Below are 19086 nucleotides of genomic sequence, written 5' to 3' on the forward strand. Positions count from 1 at the left end.
GGCCTAGTCAGAGAAACCACTGAGGCTGTCCTGGTATCAGAAGGAGGCATTGGCCTTGCCACTTTGGATGCCTAATCTGATATGAGGAGCTCTTAATGCGGGAGCATCCCCTCGTTAATAGTATTGAGGCAGAAGCTCACAGGTATGTCACTGGTGCACACTGGTTTATTCAAGGAGGGCACCAAATGTGCCTTTCAAAGCAGTCTTGTGGTGCTTAGAGACACCCCCTCACCAGCCTAGAGACACCTATCTCTAAAGAAGAGGTGGTCACACCTCTATCTTAGAGGAAGTCTTTTGGTCTGTTTCCCCTGCTCGAGTTAAGGTCAGCAGCAAGCGAGCAGAACAGTGTCTGGGGTCAGCAGCAGCATGGGCTGGCATGCAGACTCTGCAAGGCTGTACAGGCAGACTTTGGGGGATCCCTATGGAACCCCCTGAGTATATGGTCTCATGCAACTAGCACTGGAATCAGACTAGTTGCATGATTCCAACGTGTCTGATATCAAACATTCCTATGTTCGGTGAAGCTATTATGTAGTTGGACCACTTGTGTTGACCAGTGTCCACTAAATACCTTAAAATGGCTTCCCCAAACTCACAAAGCCCAGGGAACGGAGTCTGGGGTTTGTAGGGGCACCTCAATCTCATGCAGGGGTGCCCTCACACTTAGAACCCTGACCTTAGGCTGAATGGCCTACCTTAAGGGTGACTTACAGAGTCAGAGTGCAGTAACCATAATAAAAGGCAAACCTTATACCTGGAGTGAAAGGTGCATTTACCATTTCACACAGGCTGCAATGGCAAGCCTGTAGTCACACTTTGCATGGGCACCCAAAGGTGGCACACTACATGCTGAAGCCCATGGGGGACCCCTGGTGTATTAATGCCCTGGGTATCTAAGTACCTTATACTAGAGACTTACATGGGTGTACCAGTATGCCAATTGTGAGGTGTACTTGTTAACTTACAACTAAATTTAGGGGAGAGAGCACTGACTATGGGGTTGTGGTTAGCAGGATCCCAATGTACTACATGCTAAACATACTGACACCAGGCAAAATGTTGATGTAACTATGCCAGAAAGGTGTTACTTTCCTACAGCTAGAATGAAGGACTCTTCTTGGGCACCAGAAAGTAGCAGGAACGACTGCAACCTACATCTAATATTGCCACCCTCTCAATGGCTCCCTTGGCCAAGAGAGCCGCCACTTCCTGGCAAAGTAAGGAGAGATGGTCCTCAATCAGCGTGTCGCAACCCGGTGGCATAGGGTGGAGGAGTGATCACAAATGGGAGGGAGTAGCCCCTTCGCAGACTATTCAGAACCCAACGGTTGGATATTATCAACCTCCAGTGGTGCAGGTGATGGCATATCCTGCCTCCCACTGGTTGCCCAGAATAGCTGAAGGGCAAACTAAAGGGGCTTGGAGGCTGTGGCTGCCAGGGAGGGTGATGGCCTGGCCCGAACTCTGGCTGCCCAACCCACAGGGTCTGTGGGTACCTCATCCTTCACCATGTAGAGGATGGGGAGCTTGTGTGCCATAGAGGCTTTGCAGGTAAAGACGCGGGTGGAAGCCCCTTCAGTGGCCACAAAAGGAGCGAAAGGCAGACTGGGGTTAGCAAGGGGCCATCGAAAGGCCCAGGATCTCGTCATAGCTCTCCTATCCTTATAGTTCTCCAGTGCTGAGTTTGCCCTGTCTCCAAATAGAGGGAAGCCACCCAAGGACATGTTCATAGGCGAAGCTTGGACATCCCCTGAAAAGCCAGTTCTCAGGCAGGCGTGGCTCAGTAAGGCCACCAATGATGAAGCTGCTCTGCCTAGCGAGACTGTTGTGCCCAGCCCACATAAGATTGTGAAAACGTTACTTAGCTTCGGTAATGCATTATCTTGTAGAGACAGTGTGGGGAGCTGGGTTCTGGTTGCAGTATCCCCCCCAACACACACACTTGTTGCCTGTTTTTTTTATGAAACTTTGACTGAAGTGCATTGGGATCCTGCTAAACAGGTTGCCAGTGTCACTTTCCTAAAACAAGACATTGGGTCACTTGATCCCCAGTGACCAGACCCTTCAGCCACCTGTAAGTCCCTAGTAAATGTTACCCCAATTTGTGCCACTCTGAAGGACCCACCACCAACCTTATGCAGACTGCTTATATTATTACTCACTTTAATTATTATGATTGTTTGGTCTTTTTCTCTTGTTCTAGACCGGTTTTGTGATACTTAGACTTTTTCGAAGGTCTCAGTTTGCAGTCCCACCTCCAGGTTACTATGCTTTGGTATCTGATTTTAAAGTAAGGAATCTATGCCTAGATGTCTCTATCAGATGAAAAAGTTACTTACCTTTGGTAATGCGTTATCAGATAGAGACAGGATCAAGCTGCAGGTTCCTTAACGACCCGCCCATCCTCCCCGCTCAGCCTTCTTAGGTCTCGGAAGATTTTGCTATGGAAATCAACACCTAGAATTAAGAATTCAGTGATTAATTGACACAAGTGTGTCTTTTGTTCAAAGCACACTGTTTCCATAGGCAGTTCAGTTCTATGTGCGACTCCACGTTTTGAGTGCCAAAAATAGTGACAGAAGAAACTGGAGTCAGAGAGGGGGTTAATTGGACTCCGCTGACGTCACATCCGGTGGATGACGTCGATACGGAGTCGAGCGACGCCCTCTACTGATGCACAGACGTGCTATGAGAAAAAAAGTTTCAGGATCCAGGCTCGCACCTGGGGAAGATTATAAAGTGTAGGAAAGTGCCCCTTTGTGAGATGGTTACTCCCCCACTTTTTGCCTGATATTGATGCTGACTTGATTGAGAGTGTGCTGGGATCCTGCTAACTAGGCCCCAGCACCAGTGTTCTTTCCCAAACATTGTACCATTGTTCTCACAATTGGCACACCACTGGCAAACAGTTATGTCCCTTGTAAAAGATACCCATGGTACCAAGGACCCTGTGACCAGGGAAGGTCCCCAAGGGCTGCAGCATGTATTATGCCACCCTGCACCAGCAGCCCCCTGGCCTTGGGAAATCCGATCACAACCCCAGCTACGTCCAGCAGGAGGCCCTCCTCCTTGTCCAGCCAGTGGTTGTCTGGAACCGACCCCCTGGAACTACCCTGCAGAATCTATTGAAAAGCATTGGGAGTCCAATGCTCTGTTTGCACCCTGCACCCGGCCACCCCTGTGCCGCTGAGGGTGTGTGTTTGGTGGTGACCTTTGTGCCCCACCCCCAGTGCTCACCTAAGCCCCCAGGTCTGCCCTCCGAAGATGGAGGTAGCTACCTGCAAGCAGGCCTGATTCAGTGTGTCCCCAGTCTTCATAGGACACTATTTTGAATCTTATAACTTCTTTCACCTCTACACCCAGGTGGCCCTGTGTTGCTGGTGGTAGTTGTTTGGGGTTATCTTGAACCCCAACCTGTGGACATCTTAACTCCCGGACACTGGAACTAAATAAAGTAACAAAATCTATTTTTGCTTTATAAAAACAATTAGCCTGGAGTTAGTCATTGAGTGTGTGCTTCATTTATTGCCTGTGTGTGTACAACAAATGTTTTGCACTACCCTCTGATAAGCCTAACTGCTCGACCACACTACCACAAAAGAGAGCATTGGTAATATCTACTTTAGCCTCTGTTAAGCCTCTGAGGAGCCCCTGGACTCTGTGCACACTATATCTCATTTTTATATAATATATACAAAGCCAGCTTCCTATATTGGTGGATCAGCGGAGGGGTCTACAACTTTGCATTTTCTGGACTACTCAGCCAATACCTGATCACACGACTAAATTCCAAAATTGCCTTTAGTAACTGATTACTGAATTTGTCAAATTGTTCTAAATTTTGTTAAGTCCTGCTAGGACCTTGGTTAAGTCCCCTTTAGCATTTCTTTTTTAGATTTAAACGTTACTGTAGTTAAGGGTAAGTAGTAGAAGTAGGTTTTAGTTCCTTAAAATAATCCCCAACTTTAGTAACATAATGAGCAGCTCAGAGGACATGGTTGTGAGGCTCAACTTCACCCCTTACCTCCATTTACAGATGGAGAGTTAAGGTCCCTCTGCAGACTAAAAAAGATTACAAAAGGGTCCAACCCTACCAACATCAAGCTCCAGGAGCTCTTGGCAGAGTATATAAGGGACCACCCTGCTGAGGAGGAAGGCCCCCCTCAGATGGGGAAGATGTTAGAGATGAAGAGGATGAACTCCCCCCTCCTCACCTAACTAGGGAGAACAGGGCCCCAAGGCCCCCATCGCCAAGGATAGTACTTACAGGATCTGAATCTTACAAAGGGGAGTCCAGTTCCTCTGGGAACATTGAGGTCAGCCTCAATGAAGAAGACCTCCTTTTAGCAAGGAAGGACAAAAGATTAGATTTGAAGGAACAGATCCTAGCTATAGAGAGGGAGAGAGCAGAAATGGGCTTAGCACCCATTAAAGGTGGCAGCCATCTAAATAGGGTCAGAGGGCCTTCCGATGGCCTAAAAATCCCCAAAGGGATTGTCTCTAAAGATGAAGAAGGTGATGACATCACCAAATGGTTCACAGCTTTTGAGAGAGCTTGTGCAACCAGAAAACTAAAAGAATCTCATTGGGGAGCTCTCCTTTGGGAACTGTTTACTGGTAGGTGTAGAGATAGGCTCCTCACACTCACTGGTGCAGATGCTGAATCCTATGACCACATGAAGGCTACCCTGATTGAGGGCTTTGGATTCGCCACTGAGGAGTATAGAATTAGGTTCAGGGGGCCTCACAAACCCTCGAGACAGTCCTGAGTTGATTTTGTGGACTACTCAGTGAAAACAGTAAATGGTTGGATAACTAGCAGTGGAGTGCATGACTATGATGGGCTTTATAATTTGTTTATGAAAGAACATATTTTAATTGCTTCAATGACAAGTTGCATCAATACCTGGTAGACATACGTACAATTTTTCCCCAGGAATTGGGAAAGAAGGCAGACCACTGGGTCAAGACAAAGGTGACTAAAACATCCACTGGGGGTGACCAAAAGAAAGAGGTTACAAAGCTTTCCCAGGGAAAGATTGGTGAGAAATCTAAGGATAAATGTGAAGAGTCTTCTCAGGGCACCAAAAATCTGCACAGGAGGGTGGGCCTGAGCCTCTTCACAATACTCACATGGGTAAAAACTTGGATTTCAAAAAGGCCTGGTGTTTCAACTTTAAACAGAATAGACATCAAACTGGAGGGTTTGCCCGTCCCAGAATGAATCCCCCCTAGCATCCTCCAGTTAGTACTGGTATAGCCAGTCTCCAGGTGGGATCAACAGTGTGCCCTGAGCAAATCAGGGTTCACACTGAAGCTACTTTAGTCTCCAAGGGTGGGGTGGATGTTGCCATACTTGCTGTCTGCCCCCCTAACAAGCAAAAATACAGATAGCACCGCTTGATTAATTGTACAAAGGTAGAGAGGTGCCAGTGTCCCCATGGTGACAGAAAAACTGGTTTCCCCAGGACAATATTTGGCTACACAAACATATCCAGTTACCAATGCAACTATGGTCCATCCCATGGCTATTGTGACCTTAGAATGGGGAGGGGTTACTGGCCTGAAACAGGTAGTGGTCTCTTCTGCAATCCCAGTGCAATGCTTGCAAGGTAATGATCTGGAGTCCTCAGCTTGGGCTGAGAAAAAACTCAAAATCCATGCAGCCAAGCCGGGAATCTCTGAGATGGTATGCGTAAAAACAAGAGCACAAAGCCAAGCACAGGGTGAAAAAGAAGTGTTGGAGCCTGGAATAATGGTCAAACCTTCCAAGAGAAAGGGCAAGAAGACTGGGGTCCAGCTTATGAGCAGCAAAAGAAACAAGATGTCTCTTCTCAGGAAGAAGCGTTATCCTCCGAGGGAACTGAGTCCATGGACCTGGTTCCTTACCAGGTAGAGCTCTAGGGCCCACGGGGACCCTCAAGGAATCAGCTGCGCCAGGGATAAAGGACATGTCCCACTCTTGACAATTAGTTAATCTGCCCCTGTGTTTGGGTGGGTATCAGTCTTGGTCACTGCATCGAGAACCCTATAGTCCAAACAGAACCTCATCTCTTTCTTTACAGCCTGGGAATGAGGTTTGGGGACTAGCATGACTGGGCTGGCCCAGGAGCTCTCCAGGTGCTCAACAAATCCCATTTCTACCATCCTGCTGAGTTCAGATTTTATGCTCTTCTTGACATGGTCATAATGTCTGTGTATTTTGTTTTTGACAGATAAACTGCCCCCAGTGTCCACATCATGGGTACACCAGGTAGTTCTGCCAGGGGTGAGAGAGAAGAGTTCAGTAAACCGGTGCAAGGCCTGCCTGCAGTTAGTCTGGTGCTGGTCAGAGAGGGTGTCTGAAAAGATTACTCTCTCAACTGAGCAATCTTTGGGATTGCTGGAGAGGAGATCAGGGAGAGGCTCTCTCTCAATTTTCTGTCCCTCATCTGTGACCATGAGCATGGCCAGCTCAGCTCTATCAAGGTAGGGTTTCAGGTGGTTTACATGGATTACCCTCTTGGGGTTCCTCCAACTGCCAAAGTCCACCAGATAGGTGACTTCCCCTTTCTTTTCTGGGATGGGGCAGGGTCCACTCCACTTATCTTGAAGGACCCTAGGGGTCACAGGCTCCAATACACATACCTTCTGCCCACATTAGTATACACCCAGTGCAGCTTTTTGGTCAACCCAGAGCTTATGTAGCTTTTGGCTGGCCTTAAGGTTTTTGTTTGCTTTTTTCATGTACTCAGCCATCCTTGAGTGAAGGCCAAGAACATAATACACAATGCCCTGCTTGGGCTCTATGGGAGGTCTCTCCCATCCTTCCTTCACAAGGCACAGTGGTTCCCTAACAGGATGCCCAAACAAAAGTTCCAATGAGAAGAACCCTACTCCCTTTTGTGCACTTCCCCATAGGCAAAACATAGGCATGGAAGTAGGCCATCCCATCTCCTCCTTTTTTCATGGAGCTCACAAATCATGCCTTTGAGACTCTAGTTAAATCTCTCAACAAGACAACTGCACAAGGGATGATATGGGGTGGAGAACGTATAGATCACACCACAGTCAGCCCACATGTGCTTCAGGAAGTCAGACAGAGGTACCATCTTCATGTCTGAACACCTCCTTACGAAAGCCCACTCTGGTACAAATACCAATGAGAGCCCTAGCTAGTGCAGGGACAGTAGTAATCCTTAAGGGGATTGTTTCAGGGTACCTGGTGGTATGATCCACTGCTACCAATATAAATCAGCTCCCTGATGCTGTTAGAGGGTCAAGGGGACCAACAGTGTCCATCCTAACCCTTTCAAAGGGAACCCCCTGCCACTGCAAGTGGAATTAAGGTGGATTTTGGTTGTCCACTTGTCTTACTACTGGCCTGACAGGTGGCACAGGGGGATGGTGTCCTGCCATTTGATAAAGTTTGTTTTGACCAATGACTTTGTGTTTCACCACTGCGCATATTAGTTGCTCAATGTTCACCAGTAGCACATGGTATGTTTTGTTCAGTTGAGCCGCCTATTGGCTTTGACATGGCATTAGCCATTACTTTCTGTATTCAGTTTAGCCGCCTATGGGCTTTGACATTGCATTAGTCATTACATTCTGTATTGTGCCTATTGGCTTTGACATGGCATTAGCCATTGCTTTCTGTATTCAGTTTAGCCGCCTATGGGCTTTGACATTGCATTAGCCATTACATTCTGTATTCTGCCTATTGGCTTTGACATGCTGTATCCAGTCTAGCCGCCTATTGGCTTTGACATTGCATGCCTATTGACTTTGACATGATGTATTCAGTTTAGCTGCCTATTGACTTTGACATGCTATTAGATATTCTGCCTATTGGCTTTGCCATGATATCATATATTACATTTTGTATTCAGCTCCGCTGCCTATTGGCTTTGACATGATATTATATATTACACTTTGTATTCAGCTCCGCTGCCTATTGGCTTTGACATGATATTATACATTGCATTTTATATTCAGCTCAGCTGCCTATGGGCTTTGACATGATATAAGACATTGCATTTTGTATTCAGCTTAGATGCCTATTGGCTTTGACATGACACTAGACATTGCATTTGATATTTAGGTTAGCTGCCTATTGCCTTTAACATGACATTGCATTTGATATTTAGGTTAGCTGCCCATTGCCTTTAACGTGGAGTTAGACATGGCAGTTGAGAATCTAAGCTGTATTTTTCCAAGCTGTGTTTTTGCACCAGAGAACCAAGATGTTTTGCTCTCACAGTAGACTAGACCTGATAAGAGAGAGTACATGGGCGTCGTTTCTCTTCCCTTGAGCTTGGGAACAGGAGTAGTCTTGGAGACCTGGCCAGTCTCCAAAAGGCTTGCTCAGTTTCCCGGGTCTGAGAGGAGGGGGCACACCTTTGCAACGAATGTAACAGGCTGCAGAGAGTCAGATTCGAATCTGCCGGACCTCGTGCTGGAGCTTGGCGCCAGCTGCCAGCATCCCGTGTGGGTAGATGACACTCTTTCTCGCGGCTGACAGGGGTCATCAGCTTGCAGACCTTAGAAAGATGTAGCTGTAAATAGTTCCTACACGGTGAAGTATTTGTTTTGCTTTGCATTCAATATCTTATAAATATAACCTGCTGTGTATATTGCAAACTGATATATTTTGTTTGATTAACGCGGACTTGAAAGCTACTAATTCGTCATTCATTCATAAACATTGTGGTTGGGGAAGAATAAAATAACAATAAAAGTCTTCTTTGACCTCAGAAGTGCATTTCTGTTGTGTTATGTTAGTGCTTAGAAACTAAATAAGAGGAAAGCACTACAATTGGTACCTGGAGTCGTGGGGTCGGTCATTAAGAGGTGATTAAGGGGTTTGACGAGTTAGTAGATTTCTAAGTGCACACTTTAAAAGTGTAATTGTTTTTTTGTTGTTTGGAGAATTACAGAAATTGTTTTCTGTTTGGAGAATCACAGTAGCACGGCAGACCATGTCTGAGAATACATGTGTTGATGAACTGCCTGATGGTGCTAAGAAAAACTGTGAATTGTTTTCTGTTTGGGAAATTACAGAAGAAAATGCATGTGTAGCTAAAATGCCTGATGTTGTTTTGAGAAATAATTCCCGTTGTATATATGTAGAAAAAGTGTGTTTTGGAAGTAATGATGACAGAAAGGTCTGGATACCTTTATCTGCTTACAGAGAAATGCAGGAGAAATGTAGGAAGTTGGAACATGAAAATAGGAATTTACGTGAGCAAATTAGCCCGACTGAAAGTTATAAAAAGGCTGTTTTTGAAGAATCTTTCTTGTCCCATTCCAGTAATGAGGGGGTTAAGACAGCTCCGAGCTGCACTGAGTTTCCGTGTGAGCCAGGGTTTTTGGCAGCCAAAATGCATTCCTTAACTGATAACACGGACGAGAGAGCTCAGAATGTGATTTACGAGTTACCGTTGCAAAATGCACAAGTAAAACGAAAGATTTTAGAGCAAGAGCCGACTTTCATTAGCTTGTTTGATTTTTGGAAAAAGAATAGCCCTCATTTGAGTGAAATCCTAACACTTTTGTATATGGTCACTGTGAAAAATAATATGCAGCTGCGCGCTTGTGATTTGGCAAATGAAATAATGCAGACTTTAGGTTTCTGCGCAGTGCAAGAAGGAAATACTGATGTACATGTAAATCATGAACAAGGGAAGAAAATAGTGCCCCTAGCTAGAATCATACAATGGATCTGGTACTTGCAAGACAGGGCTAGAGTACCACAGATAAAAGAATTACTGATGAAATTGTGTGCACCATTTGAATTCGTGTCCACTGAAGATAAAAAGCATGTTTGTTTTACTAATGATTCATTGACTGAAATGTTGCTTTCTGGCACAGTAGAAGGAACAGCGTTGTATAATGTGTGTCAGATTTTAAAGCAAGAGCTACGTGAGATGTGTCATTTTTATGCTGATTTTTGGTTCTTTGATAATGTTTTAGCCACATGGCTTGTACCTAACTGGTTCAATTACCTTGCAGATGTTAATGAGAAAAATGCAGAGAGAGAAGTGTTCACCCAGAATTCTGCCTTAGTGGGGATGGCTATGTGGGTGCCCCAGAAATGTGAAAAGGCCACTTACAGGTGGGCAGAGATGAGAGAGATGCACATTCGCCTAGATTTGATAAAAACTGTGCAGCACGCACAAAAGCAATCTGTCATGCAAGCAGTCACAGAGCAGTTGGGGAGAGGAAAGTTACCAGAACAGAAATGGCAAATTGATCAGGTTTTAGGGAGGGTGATTGCTGCAAATTACCAAGGAAAAATCGAAATTATGCTGATACCTAGAAAAGAATCTGATTCATTCATACAAATTGGAGACAGAATGGCCCAAATTGGCAAAAATGCAGTGAATGGAGGTTTGGTAAAGAAGGAGTCTGCCCCAGCCCTTCTGACAGTGCAAGAAAAGGGGAGTTGTGGCGCAGCAGATAAAAACCTCAGTACTGATGTGTGGGCTGAAGCCCCAAGTGATCCTCCAGAACCTGCAGTGAATATAACAAAGGGCCCCAAAAACGTCCTGCTGATTATAAAACAGGGAAAGAAAGAGGAAGGGTGCAGTTTAAATGAAAAATGTTATTTGCAAGAAAAGTCATACTTGTTTCTTTTGCAGATCCGACCACGTTTCGCCACTGTCCCTGAGTGTGCTGTGTGGTCCCCCTTCCGGTGTGTGCGTGTGGGGTCGGGGAAGGGACCGAATCCCCAACCTGAACCTGGCTGAGTAAAGTGCCAGCACCATGGATCCATTTTGCGCAAACTGCGCCTTCAGTTCAAGTTCAACTTGTTCGCTGTGTTTTTTTTTTTTTTTCCCTCTCGTATGGAACTCTGACTTTTGCTTACCTTCCAGCAAACCTTTCAGGTGGACCGTGCACCTTTACATGAGTAGAACTCATGCCACATCAAATTGCTAACACTGTTGAATTAGAGACTCATTCAGAAAAAAAAAAAATTGCCCAGTCTTTTCTATGTAGATGTATCTGATGTGAAAGGTTATGAAATCAATGTGTTAATTCACTTCTATTGCTTTACAGGGATTGCTTTGATCATAATGTTTTTTTTTGTGCTGATGTTTTTTTTTTTTTTTTTTTTTTTTTTTTTAAATATGAGATATGTGAAACAAAAATTCATTGGTCAAAGGGCGGAATGTCCTGCCATTTGATAAAGTTTGTTTTGACCAATGACTTTGTGTTTCACCACTGCGCATATTAGTTGCTCAATGTTCACCAGTAGCACATGGTATGTTTTGTTCAGTTGAGCCGCCTATTGGCTTTGACATGGCATTAGCCATTACTTTCTGTATTCATTTTAGCCGCCTATGGGCTTTGACATTGCATTAGTCATTACATTCTGTATTGTGCCTATTGGCTTTGACATGGCATTAGCCATTGCTTTCTGTATTCAGTTTAGCCGCCTATGGGCTTTGACATTGCATTAGCCATTACATTCTGTATTCTGCCTATTGGCTTTGACATGCTGTATCCAGTCTAGCCGCCTATTGGCTTTGACATTGCATGCCTATTGACTTTGACATGATGTATTCAGTTTAGCTGCCTATTGACTTTGACATGCTATTAGATATTCTGCCTATTGGCTTTGCCATGATATCATATATTACATTTTGTATTCAGCTCCGCTGCCTATTGGCTTTGCCATGATATTATATATTACACTTTGTATTCAGCTCCGCTGCCTATTGGCTTTGACATGATATTATACATTGCATTTTATATTCAGCTCAGCTGCCTATGGGCTTTGACATGATATAAGACATTGCATTTTGTATTCAGCTTAGATGCCTATTGGCTTTGACATGACACTAGACATTGCATTTGATATTTAGGTTAGCTGCCTATTGCCTTTAACATGACATTGCATTTGATATTTAGGTTAGCTGCCCATTGCCTTTAACGTGGAGTTAGACATGGCAGTTGAGAATCTAAGCTGTATTTTTCCAAGCTGTGTTTTTGCACCAGAGAACCAAGATGTTTTGCTCTCACAGTAGACTAGACCTGATAAGAGAGAGTACATGGGCGTCGTTTCTCTTCCCTTGAGCTTGGGAACAGGAGTAGTCTTGGAGACCTGGCCAGTCTCCAAAAGGCTTGCTCAGTTTCCCGGGTCTGAGAGGAGGGGGCACACCTTTGTAACGAATGTAACAGGCTGCAGAGAGTCAGATTCGAATCTGCCGGACCTCGTGCTGGAGCTTGGCGCCAGCTGCCAGCATCCCGTGTGGGTAGATGACACTCTTTCTCGCGGCTGACAGGGGTCATCAGCTTGCAGACCTTAGAAAGATGTAGCTGTAAATAGTTCCTACACGGTGAAGTATTTGTTTTGCTTTGCATTCAATATCTTATAAATATAACCTGCTGTGTATATTGCAAACTGATATATTTTGTTTGATTAACGCGGACTTGAAAGCTACTAATTCGTCATTCATTCATAAACATTGTGGTTGGGGAAGAATAAAATAACAATAAAAGTCTTCTTTGACCTCAGAAGTGCATTTCTGTTGTGTTATGTTAGTGCTTAGAAACTAAATAAGAGGAAAGCACTACAGATGGTAGTTCCAGGATTTGGGTGCGATATAAGAGACGGATTGACCGGCCCACGGATGCGTAGGATGCAGGGACATGGGCTTGTGTACGAGGAGGAGCCGAGTTCTCTCGCTGATTGGTGGAAGTGAAAGTGGTTCCTTCCTACAATAATCATGCACATTGTTACCTTTTAGCGAGCCACTTAGAGTTTTCACTGAGAAGTCCACAAAATCAACCCAAAACTGACTCCAGATTTTTTAAATCTCCCTGAATTTGATTCTGTACTGCTCAGGAGTCAACCCAAATCCCTCAATCACGGTAGCCTTCATGAGCTCATAGGAGGTTGCATATGCCTCATACAGTGTGAGGAGTCTATCCATACACTTTCCTGAGAACAGTTCCCAAACGAGAGATCTCCGGTACTTTTTCTTAAGTCTTCTGTAAACACAGGCCCTCTCATAGGCTATGAGTCACTTGGTGATGTCATCACCCTTTTCATATTTGGGGACAATTCCTTTGGGGATTTTAGTGTCACAGTGTTCTACTTTGTCCCTAGTTGTGATATTGCTTCCACCATTCATTGGTGCTACACCCATCTCTGCTCTTTCCATCGCCATAGCTAAGATCCTGTGTTCCAGGTCCAGTCTCTTAGCTAACCTCTCTAAGAGGGCATCTGTCTCTCAGATTCTATCTCTCGACCTTGAGGAACCTGAGCCACCCTCAATAAAGGGAGGTGTCCTAGACACTTGAGGTGCAGGTTCCTGTATTTCAAGTTGAGGATGGTCCCTTTCTTCCTCCTCACTTGGGTTGTCTTGATCCTAAGCAATAGGATCAGTGGCCTCATAAGAAGGATGGGCATGGTCATACGCTGCAAGTAGCTCCTGAAGCCTTGCACTGGTATGGTTTGAGCCTGTTTTAATTCTGTACATTTTACAGAGTGCTCTTAACTGCTTGTGGGAAAGCTGCAGGTAAGGGATGAGGTTGAGCTCCACCACTCTGTCCTCTGTGGTACTAATTATTTTACGAAGTGGGGACCTTTTTGAGCTAGAGAAAAAAATCCTAACAAGTTTTTGCAGTCCTAACTGAAGTTAGTTTTTAAAATTTTTTACTGTTAAGATACAGGGACCTAACCAAGGCCCTAACACTACTTTTAGGAATTCGGAAACATAACCAGTTAAAAAATGCAATTTATCTAAAGGCAAATTTTTGATTTATTTATGTAGTCACTTATTTACTATGTGTTATCAGCAAATGCAAAGTCGCACACCCCACTGCTGTTCCACCAATGTAGGACACTGAGGTGCAGGACAAGTCATCTTTTGGGTGCAGGTTCTTCGAGGGCTGCAGACAGGCCAGTAGGGCTAGGGCCAAATCAGTTGATGTCTTCAGGCTTCTCTGCTGGTGTGACTTCCGTGGTGTCTGGCTCTTCTTAGGTCGGCTGAGATCTGAGTTCTAAGGTTCAGGGGTGCCACTTAAATACTCAATTTAAGGGTGTTAAGGGGAGTGCCAGGTAGCTGCCAATGGGTTGCCTACCTGTTGGGGGACTACACCCTCTATATGACTACTTCCACTGGAAAGTGGGCGTAACCCTGACCCTATAATACTAATTCCATCCAAAACAAGATGAAGGAATTTTAAAAGTGGTGTCCACTTCCACTGACCCACCTTAGTGGAGAAGTGTGGCTCAATGGTTAGAGCGGCAGACCCTGAAGCAGAGATCTGGCTCAAGACCAGGGTTCAAGTCCCGCTTCGGCAGGTCTTGGGCTCAATTCCCCTTGACCAGATAATTCTCGCCTCGGTGCCTAATCTAATTCATGGGTCCCACTCTGCAACTCTGGGCAATAGCTTGCTTAATCTCCACAACGGCCCCAACAGCGCTTGGATGCCTGGCTTCACCCTGGGGGTGCTCAGGAGTGGGCGCCTCACAGGGAAAAGCCAGGAGGGGTTCCATAGCGGTATGAGTACAGCGCCTTGAGACCCTAACGGGTGAGTAGTGCGCTATACAAGTGCTAATTTACATTTAGGGGTGGGACTAGCGTGATGTGGGCACACCTCCTAATCTTACTGATTTTCCTGCCTGTCTTGTCGCCAAGAAGTGGGGTCAGGGCAGGGGGGTGGCCTTCTCTGCCATCTGGAGAGACCTGGGTCACGTAACGAAAGTGGTTTGTCCTTTGAAGCTTCCCACCCTGGAATGTTCATCCTGCCTGGAAGAGGTGATAACACCTCCGCCCAGAGCAGGCTTTGTGCCTGGCCTCCGAGAGCGCTGGCCCTCACCTCAGGAGGTCAGACATCTGTCCAGGGTAGCTGTGCTGGTTCAGACAAGTCAGTCAACACACTAGCAGTCAGTTAGGTTTTCAGGGGGGGACCTCTAGGTGCCCTCCGTGTGCATGCATTACTAAATCCATCACTGAAATCAGAGAGGGTTTATTAATACAGGATGTTTGAGCATCAAATAATGGGACGCTCCAATCGGTAAGTAGTAACAGGAAGTTTTGACAGCCATAAAAAAATATTTAATGGCACTACTATTTGGAGAAGCAGAAAGCAACATATATTTGGTTACTGGCAGATCATTCCTGAATAATGAGTGCAGTCATACATGGCCACTGGGTGCTTTTGTAAACTGATCGTGGCTCCCTGAACAGATTTGATTCACAATCCATGTGCCTTTAAAATACAATTGTGAAAAAAAAATGAAGTGGTTATAAATAATGCAAGTATTTATTTCATTTTTCGTAGACAATACGTATTTTCCTCCTGGTGAAAGGATAAAATATCCTGAAATGGGTCGAGGAAATGCTTTGGAATCATGATGAATTGTATAAATACAGTGAATGTATTATTAAGCATATATCAAAATGTATTAATGTATGAATCCTTGAACAAAATGGATAAACATTCTTTCAAAGGTAAAGGTGTTCCATATGACTTTAGGTCACGGAGCCCTGGCATAGGAGGCTGGTATGCCATCATGCAACTCAAGGGAATGTTAAGTACAACAACCTGTATTTTTCCAGTCGTGTTGTTCACGCCCCACAGAATTTCTCAAACAAACGGCAGGCAAACGTTACTCATTTTTGAACAACTAAACGGGCTATATAAAACTAGCAAAAACAGAAATAAATAAATAAATGTGCCACTAACTTCGCGGGGTCCGCTCCTTTAAAGTATGCATTTACAGATTCTGACAGTGCTACGGCAACAGGAAGAGTATCTTGATTTCCTAAGGTCACAGGGCTTGGACCACGTGAAATACCTAAAAGATCAAAGACATCACACATTTGTTTTTAATATATTTTCAAAACAAACAAGTACAAAAAGAAAGTTTGACTAATGCCTGTGTATCAAAGGAAAAACTAGACGCGTTGAGCCCATGTTTAATAATAATATACTTTCTAACACAGTATCACTTGATATGATGAATCGAGCCAAATGTCTGGTGAGATGTGGAAACCCATTTGAATGTAATAAAGGAAGGCGCTGAAGTTCATTCAACAAGTTTTGTGATACTGAATTTTCAATTTGCTACATCAGTATAGCATTTGTTTTTATATTTTATATGGTTTTGTATAAATACATTTGAATTTTGACCTGTGTCTTTTTCAAATAAATTTTCGGGGCAAATATTTCCAATTTTGGTACAATAAATTGCTCAACTACAGTAGGGGAATAATACATTCTTGCAAATGCCTTATTTGGGAAACTTCTTTTCTTTTATTGAGATTTTACAATTACAATCATGGCATTCATGTATCAAAAAAGCAGAGATTTGGCAGAGTATAATAGTTGTGATAACTAATCATAGACGAACCACCTGTGCGAGACAGGCCGCAAATCACGGACTTTCAGCCTGGAGTCCAGAGGGAAGGCACAGTATGGGGGGCACGTACAACCGAGCAGAACCAGAATAGCCAGGCATTGATAATGAATATATTGTTAACGAATTGCCATGAGCCCCACATTCCCCATGGATATCCAACAAGGTAATCTATGGTAACTGCGGTTCCTCAAGTCCGTTTAGCATTGTTCATCAGACAGGACTGTACTGGGCCCCAGAACTACTTGTGTCAGTTTGTCGAGGGTAGCGCAGAAGAGTAGTTAGCAAGTTGCTCATTGCAATATACCATGATAAATCTCCTCCGCACACAGGCGACTCTCCTCGTCGCCAGCAGTACAGCAATGGATATGAAGTGACACATTGTGTGGTCTCTGTACACTGCAACCCAGTGAGTAGTGCAAGCATGTGCGGGGGTGGGGGGTGGGTTGTGGGTTGTCACAATCCTCTGATAATCTACTGAAAATACTAACCCAATATTTAAAAATCTGTGTACAACTCCACACTAGATGGAGGAAATCGGCATCTGGTGCCTTCATCATGCACACAGTGAACAGGAAGACAGTTTATAATTTAGCATTTTTAAAGGTGTCGTATAAAGTAATGCAGGAACTTAAAGTGCAATCATCTTAAAAAACCGTTAGGAGCTCGCTTGGGTACAACAAAACAGCCGTTCCTTATCACAGACTGCACAGCCCGGAACAGTTTCCTTTCGCATCTTTGCCCTGGGCATTACTACAGAGGTTTCCGCCTTCATTCCAGTGTATAATTTCGTTACAATTTGCTTGTCTAAGGAAAGATTGATGGCCAGTGTTAGCTTGTTCGCCTTCGACTGGAAACAGAGAGTATCTTACTAGGGTTACTTGAGCAACTTCCTTGAATGTTGGCTGGTCACCAGCCCGTGTGCCTGTGGGTGGTATACAATTCTATGTCAGGACCAGAGGCTCAGATTATGCTTCTCTTTCTATGCTCTTTATTTTAACAGCAGCCAATCAAAAACGAAAACACGAAAAAACTACATAGCCCAATGTCTGAATATGTCACATGATAACCATAGAGGAGGACGTCTCTAAAGTGTTGCCTCACACCAACCAACTCCTCTTTCTTTGCTGCTTCGCAGCCAGTTAAGTGCATTTATGTTACATTATCCAGTGTTTATTACTGTGTGTTTTTCTGTTTGGGAGCGTTTTTTTGCCCTTCCTAGAGCGACCTATAGGTTCGTTTTCCATTAACCTGTGCAGTGGGAGCAGGGGAGTGAGGACACGCGCGTTCTCCGCGCAGTCCTCTTTTTTATGGGCGGTTTCAGTTTCGTTTTGTCTAAAAATAGAAGCTCGTTTCTCCAAGCGTCGACTTACTTGCCCCCCAGGGATCGCGTGTGGCAGCAACCTAAAAATAACACGCTCTTAGCCCAGAGTGTTGTTTTTCCTTGACTCTAGATTCTATTTTTACACGCTCGTAAATCGGAGCGTTTTTTGCTTGATTGAATTCAAAGAGTTCTAATTATTAGCACGTTCGTAAATCGGAGTGTTTGTTTGAACTCGTCGAGTTCTGAATTTAACGCGCTCTTAAACAGGAGAGTTTTGTTGGGTATTCCTTATTTAAAATTGTTGAGACTGATATTATACTACATCTCCTGGCCAGCTCAAGCTCCCCCTTTACACCCCAGTGCATGTACACTGGGGTTGCAAGACATTTGGATTCAGGCTGGGCCTGCACTTACTGTGTCTCTGCTTCCAGGGCAGCTCCCTCCACATCCTAATAGGAATTATTTTGCCCTGCATTACATTTTCTACTGCTCCTTTGGAGTCCCTCTGCTGTGTTACAGCATGGCTGGTTATGAAGGCCAAGCTGAGGATGGATATTATTTGGATGAACAGGCTGGTTCTTTTGAACAGGACTTGGTGTATGCTCTGGACGCTGGGGTGCATCATAGTTAATCAAGCTTTGGCTCAGGCTATTAAACCCATTAAGCACCACATTCTGGGTTTTGAGGCGCAACAAGGCTGGGTAGCCCCGTCTGGCATTTAGTCCATTTTGTAACCATTCCCATCTGCGGATACCCAAGCCACTAAGCAGACTCTTAACCCAGATTCTGCGGACTTTGAAAGCCTTATCAGGAATATGGCCAGGGAACATGATTACAATTTCAGTGTCACATATGAAAGCTACTAGTGAATCAGCTTCCTCTTCTTCCTCTGATCACTCTTGTGAGCAGGGGGATGACCCCCCTTGGAAACGCAAAAGGAAGTCTCATCACCAGGAAGCTCCTACTCCGAGAGTCTTGACCTTCGAACCGGAAGAAATTGTCCATCCCCGGTCTTCGCTGTGGGTGCCACCTCCGGAAGTAGCAGATTATGTGGAATACTACATCAGGCATAGCTTTGATAAGGAGGTTCGCTCCAGGCTGCGGTCTGAATGCCCCAGGCCGGATTTCCCCTCCAAGGTAACAGAGACCCCAGAATTGGATCCTACTTTGGTCACATTTCTTAAAAAATCTGCCAAGGATCCGAAAAAAAGGTAGTGATCGCGCCTGGTGTGGTTGTCAGGATAAACTGTTAGACGTGTCTGGCCCACTTACAAATACTTTAGAGATGGCTTTTCTGGCCAAGGAATCAGGAGAAGCTATTAACCCTTGGGCTCAAAGACCGCTTTGCTTCCTGGGCAATGCAAATTGCGCAATATCGTCGGAGCGTTGTCGCTCCGTTTTGATG

The 19086-nt window shown here is 44.7% G+C and overlaps 1 protein-coding gene across 1 annotated transcript in view; it reads right to left on the bottom strand.

The window, feature by feature from the left end:
- The window catches only part of FCHO2 (FCH and mu domain containing endocytic adaptor 2), a 724395-nt gene that overhangs the window by 167740 nt on the left and 537569 nt on the right, over positions 1 to 19086 (bottom strand). Inside the window, exon 20 of the mRNA XM_069224082.1 lies at positions 15685 to 15796. Coding sequence (XP_069080183.1) covers positions 15685 to 15796 — 112 coding nt within the window. The remainder of the gene's footprint in view (positions 1 to 15684; positions 15797 to 19086) is intronic.

The sequence above is a fragment of the Pleurodeles waltl genome, chromosome 1_1 (assembly GCF_031143425.1).
Source record: "Pleurodeles waltl isolate 20211129_DDA chromosome 1_1, aPleWal1.hap1.20221129, whole genome shotgun sequence".
NCBI classification, from domain to species: domain Eukaryota; kingdom Metazoa; phylum Chordata; class Amphibia; order Caudata; family Salamandridae; genus Pleurodeles; species Pleurodeles waltl.